The sequence below is a fragment of the Phacochoerus africanus genome, chromosome 15, assembly GCF_016906955.1.
Source record: "Phacochoerus africanus isolate WHEZ1 chromosome 15, ROS_Pafr_v1, whole genome shotgun sequence".
NCBI classification, from domain to species: domain Eukaryota; kingdom Metazoa; phylum Chordata; class Mammalia; order Artiodactyla; family Suidae; genus Phacochoerus; species Phacochoerus africanus.
The window spans coordinates 88,850,211-88,869,640 of NC_062558.1; the positions used below are offsets into that span (position 1 = coordinate 88,850,211).

At 40.7% G+C, this 19,430-nt stretch overlaps 1 protein-coding gene across 6 annotated transcripts in view; it reads left to right on the forward strand.

The window, feature by feature from the left end:
* Window positions 1-19,430, forward strand: part of SHLD2 (shieldin complex subunit 2) — a 118,910-nt gene that overhangs the window by 95,641 nt on the left and 3,839 nt on the right. For 4 of the 6 annotated variants that reach the window (XM_047761145.1, XM_047761146.1, XM_047761148.1 and 1 more), the window contains 3 exons: window positions 3,494-3,722; window positions 7,121-7,236; window positions 13,800-14,144. In XM_047761145.1, the coding sequence (XP_047617101.1) occupies window positions 3,494-3,722; window positions 7,121-7,236; window positions 13,800-13,999 (545 nt within the window). In that variant the 3' untranslated portion in view covers window positions 14,000-14,144. Of the gene's footprint in view, window positions 1-3,493; window positions 3,723-7,120; window positions 7,237-13,799; window positions 14,145-19,430 lie in introns of those variants that run through there. The other 2 variants (XM_047761150.1, XM_047761149.1) reach the window with 2 other exon arrangements.

The window sequence follows — 19,430 nt, forward strand, 5'->3', positions numbered from 1 at the left end:
TAAAGCAGGATCCTGGTTCCTGCTCAAGGGATATACATAACAAAATCTTTTGAGTTCTTCTGTGGGAGCTAAAGCCCCCACCCAGGTGGAAGATGGTAACTACAGGCTGATGATTGACAATCCTGGGGCACCTCCCTGCTCCCTCACCACCAACTAATCAGGAGAAAGTCCTGCCCTGCAGCCCTCACCCCAAATTTTGCTTATAAAAATTCCTCTGAAACTATCAGGGAGTTTGGGTTTTTTGAGCAAAAGCTGCCTGTTTTCCTTGCCTGGCCCTGCAATAAACCTTTTGTTGTAGATTCTCGTACAGGGAGACAGGACACTGAGGTCTTTTTGCCAGGAAGAAGCGTTTATTCCTGCCGGCACTGGCTCAGCAGATTCGTATCCAAAGGCTGAGCCCCGAACACAACAGGGCACCGCCTTATATACCCTGTTAATTTTCCCGAAACATCCAAATTTCTTTGTCCCGGTTATAAAGTGTTCTATAAATTTTGAGCAGACAGTTATAGATATGCCTGTGCTCATGGGTACAGGTTATGCTACATTGTTGCAGAACTGTGCATGCCAGCGCTCATATGCTGGTGTTGCATGTTGTCTTCCTTTGTTCTGAGAGGGCCCTTCCCCTTCCCACTTCACTTTCTCTTCTCCAGACTCCCAACATTTCGGTTTGTTTGGCCTCACTGTGTTTGAGGCACATGAACTTGGGTTCCGTAAACTTAGCCTATGTAGAGAGAAGCTCTTTTAGCCATTTTCCTTCTCTTGATGTTCAGCTACGAGGGTGGAATTCATAGTTTTTATCATTGTTTTGTGTTTTTAAGGCAGACTTGGCCAGAGCACATGGCAATACAAGCAATGCTTTTCTAACCTATTTCATACTTAGTTAAGTCAAAGGAGGAAGAAAGGGAGATTAACATGGGGGAATTTCCCAAGACCACCTGCTTGCTTAATAAAAGCCGGATGGGTTGAGTCTGTGCCTGACTTCTTGTAAAGAAATGAAGATGCTCCCTCAGCAGTCTCATCCTGCCATCAGCAAAACATCAGTGCCAGGAGACTGTAAGCCCCTTGAAAGCAGAGTCCGCATTCATCATAAACTTTTTTTTTTTTTTTAAGTCTGCACTCTTGGCCTATTCTAGGTCTTAAGTCCCAGCAGGCCAGGGGTTTAATTGGGATCCTAGACGAGTCTGTGACCTATACCACAGTTCATGGCAACACCAGATCGCCAACCCACTGAGTGAGGCTGGGGCTCAAACCTATATCCTCGTGGATACTAGTCAGATTCATTTCTGTTGAGCCATGATGGGAACTCCCCATCAAGAACTTTTAATTCTTTTAAGGAGGTGTGTAAATTTTCAAAAATGTTAGCAATTATGTTAACATTCTTCTAAAATTATTGAATTCTTTCATTGAATAATTTCGTAGTGATTCAACATGTCTATGGAAAGGCATAGTATGGAGTCTCCTGTAGTTTATTAGGTGTGCTGACCGGCACACACTCTTGTAATTCATGTTGAGATGAAACTGACAACACTTATGACTTGAACCTAGCCAGAACTCAGATTGGGACTTGAACCCACAATTTTTTAATTAGAATCACTCACCTGGTGTCTGGATTTACTAAAGTTTAGGTTCTTTGTGTCTCAGCGCAGAAGGAACTTAGCAAGAGACAAAGTGATAGGCAAGAAATAAATTTATTAATATAGGATGCTTGTGAGAGATACAAGCAGGCAGGCAAAGAAGCACTGCCCCAAGGATTTGGTGGGCTACATTTTTATAATCCAAGGAAAGGGGGGAGTGGGAAAAGACTGCCTCTTCCTCTCTTTTGAGTTGAAGTCAGGCTTATATCATTAGCTCCTCCTTCGTATCTGGTAAGAGAGTATGAGGTTAAACTAGGTCTGTCATGGCGCTTATTCAGCTAAGCAGAAGGGTGGTAATATATGCTAAAATATGTTGAATCATCTCAGGTTTTCGCATAATGAAGGTCTACTACTTTGGAATGTCATCTTTCCCTTAAACTCCTGTCCTTGGTCCTAAGGGTCATTGTCTTGCTGAACTTGAATGCAGGCCTCATTTTATCTTTCACTTAATGACCTGAGGTATATCTTGTGCTTTTAATTATGGTTTTGTAGTTAAACAATCCTGCTTCATTCTGATGGCTTTCTTGAGTGGTTATTAACTCCCAGTGGTCTCCCAAAGTTCCCTAGGTCTTCCTCTCTATCTATGGTCCCCTATTGGGAGTCCTACAACTACCTGTAACTATTCTACTCCATCCCTATCAGAGATATATGACGTGATTGGGAGAGATGAAACAATCTTTGGGCACTAAAAGACTAAAGCAAACCGAAAGGCTTAGGAATAGGAAAGTCACCATTAATGGGACTCCCGAAGAGATAACCAGGAAAGGAATAGGACATTCAAATGATGAGTTCTTGATCTGGAGTGCACTACTGCATGCTAAAAGGATGAAAAGGAGCAACCCTAAAGCCTTTAAAAAAAAGGTTTTAGGAGGGACGTTCCCATTGTGGCTCGATGATACTAAGCCCGACTAATATCCATGAGGATGCGGGTTTGATCCCTGGCCTCACTCAGTGGGTGAAGGATTCAGCATTGCTGTAAGCTGTGATGTAGGTCCCAGACATAGTTCAGATCCCACATTGCTATGGCTGTGGTGTAGGCTGGCTGCTGTAGCTCCAATTCTTCTAGCCTGGGAACTTCCATATGCCGCAGGTGTGGCCTGAAAAAGAAAAACAAAACAAAACCGAATATGGAGAGAAAAAGAGAAGATTGCTCAGATAAACTCATGGCCCTTACTAGTATACAGTAAGTCACTCATGAAGTAGAAAAAAAAAGAATGTCTGACAGATAATAGATACTCAGTATTGGTTTAATTGGGTGAATGCATGAGCCAGTGAATAGTGAGTGAACATGCCTGAGTTTCCTGGTAAGTAACACAAAAAATGTTCAGTACACATGGCCATTACCAACACCACTTGTGGGTGGTAATGGGCAGAAAATTGGTGGGGGGGGGGAGTTTAAAAATAATATAAGCCAGTGGCATATTATTTTTGGACAAAGTAGAGAATAGAAGAACTACTGACCTCCTATTTGACTTTTGATGATGATTAATTAAAAAGATGGAAGAGAGAGCATCTTAGCTAGTTTCAAATGTTTGAAGAGATTTCTCCTAAAAAAAGAAAGTAAACTTATTTTGCATGACTCCAGAGGATAGGGAAGAAGAAGACAACCACCTATTCAGCCAAATTAAAGAAGTAAATTTTTACTTTTACTGTTGGCAAATCACCCCATATACTCTAGAGCAGATACTGAAGCCATAGTGAATGAGATTGTCTAGGAAAAGAGTGAAGAGAAGACCAAGACCTCAGGTGTATCCTTTACTATATAACTGAATCAACTGTATAGTTAACCAAGTTTGTAAATTAAAGTTATAGTTTTGGCCTTCTAATTTATGATATTTCTTTTTGTTTGTCTTTTTTAGGAGTGATTCTAATCAAAGCCCAGATTTTAGAGCTGGTGTTTCTTATTTCAGCAACTCAGAAGATAACTCTAAGCGCTCACAGTTCTCTGGAGAGTATTTTTTCTGCTCTTCCCAAGGTTATATACACTGGCTGTGCAAAATGTGGATTAGAACTAGAAACAGATGAAAACAAGATCTACAAACAATGTTTCAGCTGCTTGCCATTTACTGTGAAGAAAATATATTATAGGTAAGGCAACTAAGCAAGCCAATTAGATGGAAAATATTTATTATAGGGTTGAAAATAACCAAAAAATTACATATATCAACTCTTTCTAATGAGAACTAATTAAAGCTTATTCAAGAGAATAAATTTTTCCTCCTGAGTGATAAATAGCTATTTATGAAAGCAAAAATTTCCTGGTAATCATAACAGGAATTTTTAAAAGCAGTAATTGGGAGATTTTATTGTCTTAAGCAGCTGTGTTGAAGAAAACTTTTACTTGGTTTACATTTTTTTTTTGTCTTTTTGCCTTTTCTAGGGCCGCTCCCACAGCATATGGAGGTTCCCAGCCTAGGGGTCTAATTGGAGCTGTAGCCACCGGCCTACACCAGAGCCACAGCAACAAGGGATCCAAGCCACATCTGCAACCTACACCACAGCCCACTGAACAAGGCCAGGGATCGAACCCGAAACCTCATGGTTCTTAGTTGGATTAACCACTGCGCCATGACGGGAACTCCACTTGGTTTACATTTTTAACGAAGATTTAAATGGCTCCTAAGAAACTTATTTCCCCAACTTAACATATTATTGAAATTTAAAGGTTAAAAGTAATTATGAGATGGGAGGGGAAGGGGCAGGACGAAAATGCTAGGTAATGAAGAAGGGCTCAGCTGTTAGGTTAGGATGCCATAAAGACCAGCTGGAGGTGTTCTCACTGTGGCTCAGTGGTAATGAACCTGACTAGTATCCATGAGGATGCTGGTTTGATCCCTGGCCCCACTCAGTGGGTTAAGGATCTGGTGTTGCTACACGCTGTGGTGTAGGTCGCAGATGAAGTTTGGATCTGGTGTTGCTGTGGCTGTAGTATAGGCCGGCAGCTGCAGCTCTGATTCAACCCCTAGCCTGGGAACTTTCATATGTCTCGGGTGTGGCCCTAAAAAGAAAAAAGAAAAAAAAAAGAACAGCTGGAGCCATCTGAAACCAGGGTGGTTTGAGCATAGTCCAGTCCTTGACCTTTAGTTTATTACACCTTCATTGTAATACTAAAAATCACTCCTACCTAACTCTTTTTTTTTTTTGTCTTTTTGCTATTTCTAGGGCCACTCCCGTGTGGCATATGGAGGTTCCCAGGCTAGGGGTCTAATCGGAGCTGTAGCCGCCGGCCTACGCCAGAGCCACAGCAACGCGGGATCCGAGCCGCGTCTGCAACCTACACCACAGCTCACGGCAACGCCGGATCGTTAACCCACTGAGCAAGGGCAGGGACCGAACCCGCAACCTCATGGTTCCTAGTCGGATTCGTTAACCACTGTGCCACGACGGGAACTTCAGTCCTACCTAACTCTTGATGGTTCCAAGGAGGGCCATACAAGGACAAAAAGTGGGCAGTGGCCCAATTCCTGGGAAATGCCACCCTTCCCTGAAATAGCAAGAATATTACTCCCGGGGTTCTCGTCATGGCTCAGTGGTTAACAAATCCGACTAGGAACCATAAGGTTGTGGGTTCGATCCCTGACCTTGCTCAGTGAGTTAAGGATCCAGCATTGCTGTGAGCTGTGGTGTAGTTTGCAGATGCAGCTTGGATCCCGAGTTGCTGTGGCTGTGGTATAGGCCTGCAGCTACAGCTGTGATTCAACCCCTAGCCTGGAAACCTCCATATTCTGCGGGAGCTGCCCTAGAAAAGACAAAAAGACAGGAAAAAAAAAAAAAGAATATTACTACCACTTTTTAGCCTATGAAATTACTCATCCCAATAAAAACCTAGCACCCACCCACCCTAACCTAGGGCTGTTGTCACTATCTGGGATGGTCCTCATTCCACCTGTGGAGAGTATATCCCTCCAAATAAGTCAAGGACCCTTACTTGGAGGTCTGTCCTAAGGACGCCTACTGGTTACAGGGCGGGACATCTCCCTCTCCTACAACAGCACCATTGTTGAAAAGCTCATTATCTCTTTATCCCACTAACCTCTTAAGTTCCTTCAGTGAAGGAAACAGATCTGTTTTATTTACTAGTATATGCCCAGTGCTCAGTGAGCTGCCTGGTACATATAGATACTGACTATGTGTTAGTTGAGATGAAGAATGGAGAAAGATAGTAAAGAGTATATAGAGTGCAAAAGAGAGAAGGACCTAGAATCATAACGTAGATAAAGGGGGAGGCGGGTTTTTTAGGAGAAAATCAGTAGTCATCTTGTAGCTGTTATACTGAATTCCCCTATACTAATGAGTCTTTCTAAATTGTTATTTATTTATTTATTTATTTTCTTTTTAGGGCCACACCCATGGCATATGGAAGTTCTTGGAACTAGGGGTTGAATTAGAGCTGCAGCTTCCAGCCTACACCACAGCAACACTAGATCCAAGCCACATCAGCAATGTATTGCAGTTTCGGCAGTGCCAGATCCTTAACCCACTGAGCAAGGCTGGGGATGGAACCCACATCCTCATGGATACTAGTTGGGTTCTTAACCCACTGAACTGCAAGGGAAGCTCCTATGTGTAGACTTACTAATGATGGACATTCTGGCTGGTGTGACGTGTACCTCACTGTAATATTTTTTTTTCCTGTGTGTGGCATGTGGAAGTTCCCGGGCTAGTGTTCTAATTGGAGCTGCAGTTGCCGGCCTACTCCACAGCCACAGCAACATGGGATCCGAGCCGAGTCTGCGACCTACACCACAGCTCATGGCACCACCAGATCCTTAACCCACTTAGCAAGGCCAGGGATTGAATCTGAGTCCTCATGGATACTAGTTGGATTCATTACCACTGAGCTACAAGGGGAACTCCAAAACAGTTTGTTTTTGATAAGAATGCAGTGGGGAAAAAAATAAGTTGATACTGTGATTTTGATGTATATGATTTTCACCTTTATTGTTTTATAAAAATAATTTACACAACAATGTAAAATAATGTTTTCTTATATTAGTACCTAAAAATTGTAAATGAATATGGAATAAATAAAATTTATTGATTTATCACTTGAAACTCTCTTTTAAAAAGCTCCTCTTTTATTTCTAGGATGTTTTAGGATATCCTAGAGTTGCTTTAGGGATTAAAATTTTTTTTGTCTTTTCAGGACCACACCAACAGCATATGGAGGTTCCCAGGCTAGGGGTCGAATTGGAGCTGTAGCTTCTGGCCTACGCCACAGCCACAGCATCGAGAGATGCGAGCTGCGTCTGTGACTTACACCACAGCCCGTGGCAACACTGAATCCTTAACCCACTGAGTGAGGCCAGGGATTCAACCTATGTCCTCATGGATACTGGTCAGAGTCATTTCTGCTGAGCCACTGGGAACTCCAGGGATTAAAATTACACTGCATAAAAACTCAGTGATTTTTGAAATTGTATTGCATTTAAGCATTTCTTGAATTGAAAATCTTTGAAGGTCATATGCTGTTTACTCTTTTGTAGGCCAGCTCTAATGACCATAGTTGATGGACTATCTAAGGTTTGCATCCACATAGGATCAAAGCTGATAGAGAAGATTCTTCTTAACATTCCTCCTGACTGGCTCAACAGAGTAATAGGTAAGATATCAACAAGCCATAAAGAGGTTGTTCTTGGTGAAACCATTTATATAAGGAGTGTAGATGGTGTATTAGAACAGAAGGAACACTATACTGTAAATTAACATTTTTTTCTTCCAGCATATAAGCAGAAAGATAATTTAGCTTGAGTGAAACACAAGACTATGTAAGTTGGAATGTAAGAATTTCTCTACACTTGTCTCAGAATATGGAGAGATGTAGATGCCTAATATCTTCTTACTCTAAATTTTTAATTGGTAAGCAAAAACACTAGGACCTTAGTTTTATAATAGTTAAGTAAATGAATGTGTAACACTCTCTCTCTATATGTACTAACACATATACATACATATATATATATGTATACACACACACACACACACACACACACACACACACACACACACACAAACACACACAAAGATTGTCCAGTGTCAGTGGAGTGGATTTGCAGGATCTTCAGCTCTGATGCTAGGTACAGTCAGTGACTAGCAACAAAGTGAAGATAACCCATTTGTCCCATTTGTCACATGATCAAACTCTATCATTTCCTCATTACTTTTAGATTCTCTAAGCAGATAAATTAATCTGGTTCAATTGATTGTTCTGGCTCTTAATAGTGGATTACTTTTTCTGGCTTTAATTTTTGCTTGAATGCTGAACATGGCCCATAGATCAATACAAACTGAGGTAAACGGTATTTGTACCTGAAATGGGAATGTCTGTTTTCCTAGACCTTTACTGGGCAGGGTGGGGTAGGGTGGTGTATGGTAGAGTGGAGTTAATCTTGTTAGACCAGGAGTTGGATTTGAGTGTTTTATTGCTATGGTTACCTTCAGGCCACCACAGGCTTCAAATTGCTGGTATTATCTGGCAATTTAGCATTATCAGTGCTTATGGTGGGGAGTGGTTTTCTAGAGAGTTCCCAATATTCCTGCTCTTCCATCACCTTTAACCCTTCACTCTGCACCTGGGCCTCAGAGTTTCTCTCCATGGTCTTGTACCTTCCCAGGTTATAAAGGCTCTGTTGGTTGTTATTTGGTGCATCCCAGCCTAAAGGGAGGGCAAGAGTGATTCTCTTTGTTTCTGGTCCAGCCTTAGTCTCACACAGGCCCTGTGTCTGGGTCTTAGATTTCTTGTTACCAAAACCTGGCCTCTGTCTACTGGTTCCAAATAGAAACACAGAGTTTGGGGTGAAGGAGAAAAAAATAGTTGTATTGCTTTGCCAGCTAAAGGAGGCCACAGCAGGCTAATGCCCTAAAGACCTTGCCCTCCTTTAGGGGAGAATAGGAAGTGGTTTTATAGTTTGAAAGTAGAAAATAGGGCCACAGATAAGGATTAGGGTAGGTGCAAGCTTTCATTCTTCTTCACAATGGGTGTTTAGTGACCCCAGGACTGGTTCTGGTGGTCCTCCTCTCTGGTTTTCATTTGTTGGGGGTTTTAGTTCTGCAGAAGAACTCAAATATATTGCTATGTATATTCCTTGAAGAGGAACCAGGACCCTGCCCTAAGGCTATACTCTCCCTTGTCTCTGCATCCTCCTCCTTCCCTGATTAGCAGTTGTTCAAACCTGCTATTTGGAGCTCAGGGAAGGTCATGGAGGCTGAAGCTTATTCTCCAAAAAACAATAAATAGGAAGAAAGAAAATAAATGGGGGACACAGAAAGGCTTGTGCCCAGGAGCCTCACGGGGTTCTGCTTGGTTTCATTCTCAGTGTCCCTCCTGCCATAGTGTCTTTAGTGGATGTTTGTGTGGTCCTGCCCCTCTCCCAGCAGCAGGGCACCACTAATGGTCTTGATCGATTAGCATGGTTTTCTGCCCCTCACTCAGGGATAGAGTGATTTTCCTCTTATCTTTCCTCTGTCTTCAGCAGGTACTCATCTGTATCCTGGGGCAGTAGGACTTCAGTCTTCCTCCAGCAGCTTAAGGCTTTTGTTCCTTTAGGGAACTGTCCTGAGTGGTGTTTTGTGCTTTTCCTGGTGACAGCTTCCTTTACCCAGGCCTTCACCATAGCTGGAAACTTTCTCTGATGTCTTGTCCTTCATCCAGCCTTGTGAGAACCTGGTACTCTCTCCCTTGTCTGTGGCTTGCTTGTCTTTTAGCACTTCATTGAAACTTTAAGCACTTTCTTCATTCTTGCTTGTTTGTTTGGTGGACTGTCTTCTTTCTGAGCTCTGTCCCAGGTAAGCCCATGTTCCTGTTCTATCTCATCTTACACTGCAGTCTTCTTGGAAGCTCCACAACCTTGGCTCACGTACAGGTTCAAGAAGATTGTAACACTGTAGTTTACTCTGCTTTTTCTTTTAATTTCTTTCTTTCTTTTTTTTTTTTTTTGTCTTTTTAGTGCCACACCCATGGCATATGGAAGTTCCTAGGCTGGGGGTCAAATCGGAGCTATAGCTGCTGGTCTATGCCACAGCCAGAGCAACTTGGGATCCGAGCCACGTCTGTGACCTATACCACAGCTCATGGCAATCCTTAACCCACTGAGCGAGGCCAGGAATCGAACCTGTGTCCTCATGGATGCTAGTCAGATTCACTTCCACTGAACCATGGTGGGAACTCCTATTCAGCTTTTTAAAATAATTATTAGGAGTTCCTGTCGTGGCGCAGTGGTTAACGAATCTGACTAGGAAGCATGAGGTTGCGGGTTCGATCCCTGCCCTTGCTCAGTGGGTTAACGATCCGGCGTTGCCGTGAGCTGTGGTGTAGGTTGCAGACGCGGCTCGGATCCTTCGTTGCTGTGGCTCTGGCGTAGGCCGGCGGCTACAGCTCCGATTAGACCCCTAGCCTGGGAACCTCCATATGCCACGGGAGCGGCCCAAGAAAAGGCAAAAAGACAAAAAAATAAATAAATAAAATAAAATAAAATAAAATAAAATAAAATAATTATTAGGGTAGGAGCCACACTCTTCCAGTTTTCTACATCATAATTGGAAATCTCTTTTTCAAATTCACTTTCTTTTGCTTTTCTTTCTTTTTTGTCTTTTGAGGGCCACTCCTGCAGCATATGGAGGTTCCCAGGCTAGGGGTCCAATTAGAGCTGTTGCCGCCAGCCCATGCCAGAGCCACAGCAATGGCAGATCTGAGTTGCATCTGCTACCTACGTCACAGCTCATGGCAATGCCGGATCTCCAACCCACTGAGCAAGGCCAGGGATCGAACCCACAACCTCATGATTCCTCGTCGGATTCGTTTTCAGTGCACCATGACGGGAACTCCTAAATTTACTTTCTTTATTAATTTTAATTCTTTTCACAGTTTTCATGTCTTTTCTCAGTGTTCTTTGTTACGTTTAGTCTTGTCTTTTCATTTTTTGCACAAGGTCAATTAGTCTTTATTTCTCAGAGAAGCATCATTCTCATATCCAGTATACATCTGTGTTTTGCCCATTCCTGAGGCAATTAAAAAATTAGTCAGAGTTCTCGTCGTGGCTCAGTGGTTAACGAATCCGACTGGGAACCATGGGGTTGTGGGTTCAATCCCTGACCTTGCTCAGTGGGTTAAGGATCTGGCGTTGCCGTGAGCTGTGCTGTAGGTCGCAGACGTGGCTTGGATCCCCCATTGCTGTGGCTCTGGTGTAGGCTGATGGCTACAGCTCCGATTAGACCCCTAGCCTGGGAACCTCCATATGCTGTGGGAGCGCCCAAGAAAATGGCGAAAAGACAAAAAAAAAAAGTCATACTTTTCAGCATTAATTTAATTGTAACCATAACATAAAATATGGGCATCAGTTATTAAATGTTGATTTGACTATACTACAAAGCTACAGAAGTCAAAACAGTGTGGTATTGGCACAGAAACAGTCATACAGATCAATAGAACAGAATAGAGAGCCCAGAAGTAAACTCACAGACTTACAGTCAATTAATCTGTGACAAAAGAGGCAAGGATACTAAATAGGAAAAAGAGTCACTTCAGCAAGTGGTGCCGGAAAAGTCAGACAGCTGCATGTAAATCAGTTCGGTGAAGTTACAACACACCCTGACACCATGCACATAAATGAACTCAAAATGGCTTAAAGACTTAAACATAAGACATGACACCATAAAACTCATAGAAGAGAACATAGGCAAAACATTCTCTGACATAAATTGTATCATTGCTTTCTTAGGTCAGTCTCCCAAGGCAATAGAAATAAAAACGAAAATAAACAAATGAGACCTAATTAAATTTACAAGCTTTTACACAGCAAAGGAAACCGTAAAAAAAAGATAACCCATGGGATGGGAGAAAATGTTTGCAAACAATGTGATGGACAAGGGCTTTCTTTCACAAATGCACAAATAGCACATACAACTTAACAACAAAAAAACAAACAACCCATTCAAAAAATGGGCAGAAGACCTAAACATACACTTCTCCAAAGAAGACATACAGGTGGCCAATAGGCACATGAAAAGATGCTCAATATTGTTGATTATTGGAGAAATGCAAATTAACACTACAGTGAGGTACCTCTTCATTTATACAGTTCAGAATGGCCATCACAAAAAGTCTGCAAACAACAGGAGTTCCCATTGTGGCTCAGAGGGTTAAGAACCCAACATAGTGTCTATGAGGGTTAGATCCCTGGCATCACTCAGTGGGTTAAGGATCTGGCATCACCCCAAGCTGAGGGCATAGGCTGCAGATGTGGCTTGGATCTGGCATTGCTATGACTGTGGCATAGGCCAGCAGCTGCAGCTCTGATTCAGCCCCATCCTTGGAACTTCATATGCCAGAGGTGCGGCCCTAAAAAGAAAAGAAAAAAAAGGGAAGATAGAAAGAAGAAGTCTACAAGTAAGAAATGGTGGAAAAAGTATGGAGAAAAGGAAACATTCCTACGTTGTTGCTAAGAATGTAACTTGGCGCATCCGCTGTGGAAACAGTGTAGAGATTCCTCAAAAAACTAAAAATAGAATTACCATGTGACCCTGCAATTCCACTCCTGGACACATATCTGGACAAAACTATAATTCAAAAAGATAGATTCACCCCTATGTTCATAGCAGCACTGTTGACAATAAGCAATACATGGAGCCAGCCTAAATGTCCATTGACAGATGAAGGATTTAAGAAGATGTGGTACGTATATACAGTGGAGTACTACTCAGCCTTAAAAAAGAACAAAGTAATGCCATTTGCAGCAACATGTATGAAATAAGAGATTATCACACTTTTTTAAAATGGTTCTTATTTTTCCTGTTATAGTTGGTTTACAGTGTTCTGTCAATTTCTACTATATAGCAAAGTGACCCAGTCACACATATATATGCACTCTTACATTATCCTCCATCATGTTCCATCATAAGTGACTAGATATAGTTCCCTGTGCTCTACAGCAGGATCTCATTGCTTATCCACTCCAAATGTAATCGTTTGCATGTTAACCCCAGACTCCCAGTCCATCCCAGAGATTATCATACTAAGTGAAGTAAGTCAGAAAGAGGAAGACAAATACCGTATGTGATATGATTCCACATATCACTTATATATGGAATCTAAGATATGACACAAATGAACCTATCTACAAGACAGAAACAGACCCACAGATGTAGAGAACATACTTGTGGTTACCAAAGTATGGAGGAGGGATGGCCTGGGAGTTTGGGGTTAGTAAATGTGAACTGTTACACATGGAAAGGATAAACAACAAGGTCCTACTGTCTAGCTCAGGGAAATATATTCAATATCCTGAGATAAATCATAATGGGAAAGAATATGAAAAAGAATATATACGTATATGTACAGCAGAAATGAACACAACGTTGTAAATCAGCTATACTTCAATAAAGTTAATTATAACACGTCATCAGATTATTCAGGTTATCATTAACCTTGATCTTTTCTGGTTTATCAAAGTGAAAATACAAACATTTTACATATTATAGAGAATCCTCACACCTCCAGAAATATATCATTGGCCCTCTAGGAGTCTGTAGACCTAATCCAAGAAAGGCTGGTGGTGTTGGTCAGGGAACCAGTATGGTTGAGCATAGTTAATAGTGTCTTGTTGGTCTAGAATTGAGCAACCTGCTAAATGATTTGATGTCCTAAAAATATGACAGGATGGACAAATAGGACAAATGCACAATATAATGACATACTTATCTATAATTTTAGTGGTTTTTATTATCAAGATTTGATATTCATTAAGTAATGGATTCAGTGTTCTTTTATATAAACAGTAACTATATGTGTATAACTGTGATAAGAGCTATAGACTAGATAAAAATAAAAGTACTTTTCTGATATGGACAGCTCCTTTTTTTCAGACTTAATTTAGGAAAATATTAATCTCAGTTCTTCCCTCTATTGTTCTAAGCCACCAGTATCTGTGCTATAATAGGAAATGCCATCAGTCTGAACATTGCATTTTCTGTGCCTGCTCTCCATGATCAGGAGGAATTACATGTCATCATTCTAGAGTAACTTGTGACTAGAAAAAGTAGGGCTAGAAAGAGACATTTACAGTGGGTTTGGGACGTGCGAAACCAAAGGAAACAACAAATCCTTCAGTGTGAGCAGTTTCCATCCGCCTGGAAGGGATACTAAGAGCTGTGCTCCTTTCCTCTTCTCAGCCCCTCCCTCTGACGTCACCTATGGCATGGTCGCTGCAGACCTGCTCTACTCCTTGCTGGCAGTCAGCGGGGCTCTTCGTGTCCTGAAGGTGCAGAGCCTCTTTGTGTTGGATGAAAACAGCTACCCGCTGCAACAGGACTTCTCCCTCCTGGATTTTTATCCCAACGATGTGAAGCACAAGTCCCATGCCCCTCTCTGAGGCCAGATGAAGAAACTGCAGTCATTTCATGGAAAAGCACTGAAATGGTGTCTTTCAAAGTGAATTACCAGGGCTTTTTCTCAGGGTTTTTAAATAAGAATATTTTATAAAGAGAATTGTGCTACATATATTTATTAAAACTTTCTTTTCCCTAAGAAAATTCTGCAAGGTATTTTGTTTGTTTGTTTTAGTCTTTCCCTTTCTGGATTCTAGACAAAAGATCTAGCAATGAGAGCAACACATAGCAGTACATTAGGAATCAAAGGCTCACTCCATTTAGTCCCTGCTCCATTCCAGGCACCATCCTAAGAACTGGGATCAGACCTGAGGCATTTACTCGGGAATTGCTTTTCTGCTATGTTTACAGACTCTTAAGAGCTTTCCTTATTCCTGCTTTAATAAACTAGAGACATGACATGATCTCCTTGATTATTCATGACCATGGGTTAGTTCACGGAAGCCTACATTTAGACAAGTTCCAGACAAGCATGTCTTTTAGTTGAAAGGTTTGAAAATGTGGGAAACATGGTCATATTTCAACTCGTTATGAGGAGACAGAGAGTCATGGTGTTAGCTTATTTCTAGGTCTTGAGTGCTTCGCTGAATTTACTTATCAGCAGACACTTAGCAGTTAGTTCCCTCATATGATGGTAGCTGAATCTCACAGAAAATGATAGTCACCAATAAGGAAATAGGGAGGGGTACTTAACATGGAAGTTTGAAGGATGTCAAGTATTACTAGATTAATCATATTGCTTAAACATAACTAAATTCATGATAAACTGAATAATTATATTTTGCTAGATGTGTTTTTAAAAAATTCTTTTGGGACATTGAAATTATTTCCTTTCTTTCTTCTTTCTTTTTTTTTTTTTTGCTTTTTAGGGCCACATGTGCAGCATATGGAAGTTCCCAGGCTAGGGAGCTGCAGCTGATAGCCTACACCACAGTCACAGCCATGCAGGATCCAAGCTTTGTCTGTGACCTACACCACAGGTTTCAGCAAAGCTGAATCCCTAACCCACTGAGAGAGGCCAGGGATCAAACCTGCATCCTCCTGGACACTAGTCAGGTTCTTTACCACTGAGCCACAATGGGAACTCAAAAATTGTTTTCTTTAATTCAGGCATTTTTTGTTTTTACCTTGGCTTCCCTAAAAGTGAACCTCAGGAGGTTTGCGATTCTCCCCAAAACAATATTCAAAAATGGTGTATGAGAGTGCACACTCACGAAAGTTCCTTTTTTTTTTTTTTTGTAGAGAAGGGGCTGTAGTTTCCAACAAAGTCTTCTTATACAGTATATGACAATTTAAGCTTCTACCTGATGTCTACCACCCACAACTTGTTCCAGATGGCACCTCCTCTCTTCATCCTGGCATCCCTCTGATTCACTTCAGTCTATACTCAAATAAGCACAGGGTAGCAGGTCAGCAAATTGTCTGTATAATCAGGGAGTTCCCGTTGTGGCTCACTGGTTAATGAACTCCAACTGGGACCCATAAGGATTTGGTTTTGATCCCTGGCCTTGCTCAGTGGGTTAAGGATCTGGTGTTGCCATAAGCTGTGGTGTAGGTCGCAGGCGTGGCCCAGATCTGGCATGGATGTGGCTATGGCATAGGCCAGGACACGACCCTAAAAAGTGAAAAAAAAAAATTGCATAATCAGACTAGACAAGTGAAGGAATTGTCCTTTTGCATATGTGTATAGTACACTTTAATTCATGCAACACAGTGATCTACTACTATCTAGAAGGATCTTATCAAACAGTTTAGTGATTCCTCTGAGTGGGAAATCCTGCTTTTACTTTCTCCTTTATTTATTTATTTATTTATTTGCTTTTTAGGGCTGCACCTGCAGCATATGGATGTTCCCAGGCTAGGGGTTGAATCGGAGCCGCAGCCACCAGACTCAACCACAGCCACAACAATGCCAGATCCGAGCCACATCTGCAACCTACACCACAGCTCATGGCAACACAGGATTCTTAACCCACTGAGTGAGGCCAGGAATCGAACCTGCATCTTCATGGATCTTAAGTTCGTTAACCGCTGAGCCATGAAGGGAGCTCCTCTCCTTTATTTTTACTTGATGAAATTACTGGAAAATTTTTCCTAACTTCTAAAGATTACAAATTCCTTATGTTAAAAAGATCACTTCCGGAGTTCCAGAAATTAATCTGACTAGAAACCATGAGGTTGTGGGTTCGATCTCTGGCCTCGCTCAGTGGGTTAAGCATCCAGCATTGCCGTGAGCTGTGGTGTAGGTCGCAGACGTGGCTTGGATTTGGGGTTGTTGTGGTGTAGGCTGGCGGCTGTAGCTCCCATTCAATCACTAGCTTGGGAACCTCCATATTGCCGCGGGTGTGGCCCTGGAAAAAAAAAAGTTGCTTCCCAAATATAGAAAAAATATATGTAACCAATACCAATATTTAGAACATTCATGTAACCAATACCAATATTTAGAACATTTCTGTCACTCTAAAAATTTCTCATCTCCACCTCTAGACATTTCCCCACTCGCAATAGGAAACCACTGTTCTGATTTCTATCACCATAGATTAGTTTTATCTGTTCTTGAACTTCACATAAATGAAATCATGCAATTTATCTTTCTCTGTGATTTGCTTTTTCACACGTTTTTGAGATTCATCCAAATTTTTATGTGACTCAGTAATTCATTCTTTATATTGCCAAGTAATATGCCAATTTTATGAGTATCTTACATTATTGATTTTCCTATTGAAAGTCATTTCCAGTTTTTGAATCCAGTGTTTGAATAGCTGCTTTAAACATCTTTTTATAAGTCTTGTTCTTGATGTATGTTTTCATTTTGAAGCTGTGTAGGGAGTAAATGCCTATTGAAATTGTTGGTTTAGGATAGATAAATATATAACCTTATAAGAAACTGTCAAACAGTGCTCCAAGGTTGTACAGTTTTACATACTCAGAAGACAGGTATGAGGATTCCACTTCTACATCCTTACCAACATCTGGGGGTGCCAATCATTTTCATTTTAGCTATTCTCCTGGTTGTAAGGTGGTATTTTATGGTTATAGTTTGCATTTCCCTGATGACTAATGATGTTGAGTATCTTTTCATGTACTTAACTGCCCTCTGTACATCTTCACTTGTGAAATGTCTGCTTACGTAATTTGCACATTTAGTTTATTGAGTTTTGTCTTTTTTACTGATCATAAACATGTTCCAGATAAAAGCATATATATACCTAGAAAATATATACCCAGAAAAATAATCCCAAGAAATCAACCAACAATATATTGGTAATACATTAGTTACATATAACATGAATTAAACATAACAAATATATAAATTTAAAATGTAGTAATATAACATATTATAACATGCCAATAATAGTTCTAAATATAATAAAAATAATCAGGCTTAAAGATAAACCAAAAACATTAAAAGCTTTATTTACCCAAAGGAAAGGATTTAAAAACTACAAGGGAAATAAAAGGAAATAGGAATCAACAAAACATTATATATGCTCCTGCTGGTTGAGAAGATTTGATATGCAGAGTTGATTCATTAGTGACCAAAGTCCTTGAAGGATGGCATAAAGAAGTTAATCAATTGATTCAAAAAATAATTGATGGAGTTTCCTAGTAGCTTAGTTGGTTAAGGATCCAGCATTGTTACTTCAGCAGCACAAGTTGCTGTTGTGGCACATGTTTGATCCTTGGCCCAGGAACTTCCACATGCCATGGGCACAGCCTAAATAAATAAATAAATAAATATTAATTGAGAAGAATAAAAAAGAATGTGAACTATATGCTGTAAATTGGTGAGTTTTTTTTTTTTTTTGTCTTTTTAGGGCCACGCCCACAGCATATGGAGGTTCCCAGGCTAGGGGTTGAATCTGTAGTTGAAGCTGTAGCCAACAACCTACACCACAGCCACAGCATCGAGAGATCCAAGCCGCCTCTGTGACTTACGCCACAGCTCATGGCAATGCTGGATCCTTAACCAACTGAGCGAGGCCAAGGCTCGAACCTACATCCTCATGGATACTAGTCAGGTTCCTTAACCACTGAGCCATGACGGGAACTCCAATGGGGGAATTTTTAGTTAAAATTTAAAAAATAAGGTAAGCAAAACAATGAACAAAAAAAACATTTGGTGTTTACAGTATATTAAGTGAAAAATCATATTAGGAAACAGTATGTAAAATACTTCATTTTTGTAAAGACATACATTAAATCACAGGAGAATGACCAATGGATTTTAACAATGTTCATCCTAAAAACTAACAATTATAGTAAACACTTTTTTTCTTATGTTTAGGGCCGCACCTGTGGCATATGAAAAGTTCACAGGCTAGGGATCGAATCAGAGCTATAGCTTCCAACCCTTACCACAGCCACACTGCATCCGTGACCTATACTGCATCTTGTGGAAATGCCAGATCCTTAACCCACTCAGAAAGGCCAGGGATCTAACCTGCATCCTCATTGATACTAGTCAGGTTCTTTACCTACTGAGGAACTCCTATAGTAAACATTTCACTGAACAATGAAATATGGAAAAATTTGAGAACAGTAATCAGACAAGAATGTTGTCATCACTTACACCCAAAACATTTCTAGTGTCTCTAGCCAGAGTAATAAAGCAAACCATTGAAATTTAAAAAAAATAAGGATTGGAACTTAGATATAAAACTAAGATTGTATGTATTGAAAATTCAAAAGAATTTAGAGATAAATTATTAGAATTAGTGAGTTTAGCATGATTGCTGGATACAAGGTCAATACGGAAAGCTAGTTTTATTTAGGACTAGCAGAGTTTGAAGATATAAAATTTCAAAACAATTTTATCCACAATAGTATAAGAGAATAAAGTATCTAAGGAAAAACTTAATGAAAGATGTACAAAACCTCTCCACCTACTACTATAAAACGTTATTTAGAGAAATTAGAGAGATGCTAAGTTAAATGGAAGTATATACCATTTCCAAGGATTTGAGGACTTTGTTATTTATTTATTAATTTTGCTTTTTTAGGGCCACACCCGTGGCATATGAAGATTCCCAGGCTAGGGGTCTAGTTGGAGGTACAGCTGCTGGGGTACACCACAGCCACAGCAACACAGGATCTGAGCCACTTCTGTTACCTATACCACAGCTCGCGGCAATGCCAGATCCTTAACCCACTGAGCAAGGCCAGGGATCAAACACGCAACCTAATTGTTCCTAGTCAGATTCATTTCCACTGCGCCACAAAGGGAACATATGTTTTTTTAAAGATGTCAGCCCTCTCCTGAACTGACTTATAAACTAAATGTAATCCCAATGAAAATCACAACAGGCTTCCTTGTTGGGAGGGGGGAGGGACTTAGTAAGTTGATCCTAAAATTTATAAGGGAATGCAAAGTGTCCAAAGAACCAAGACAGTCTTAAAAAAGAAGAACCAGAT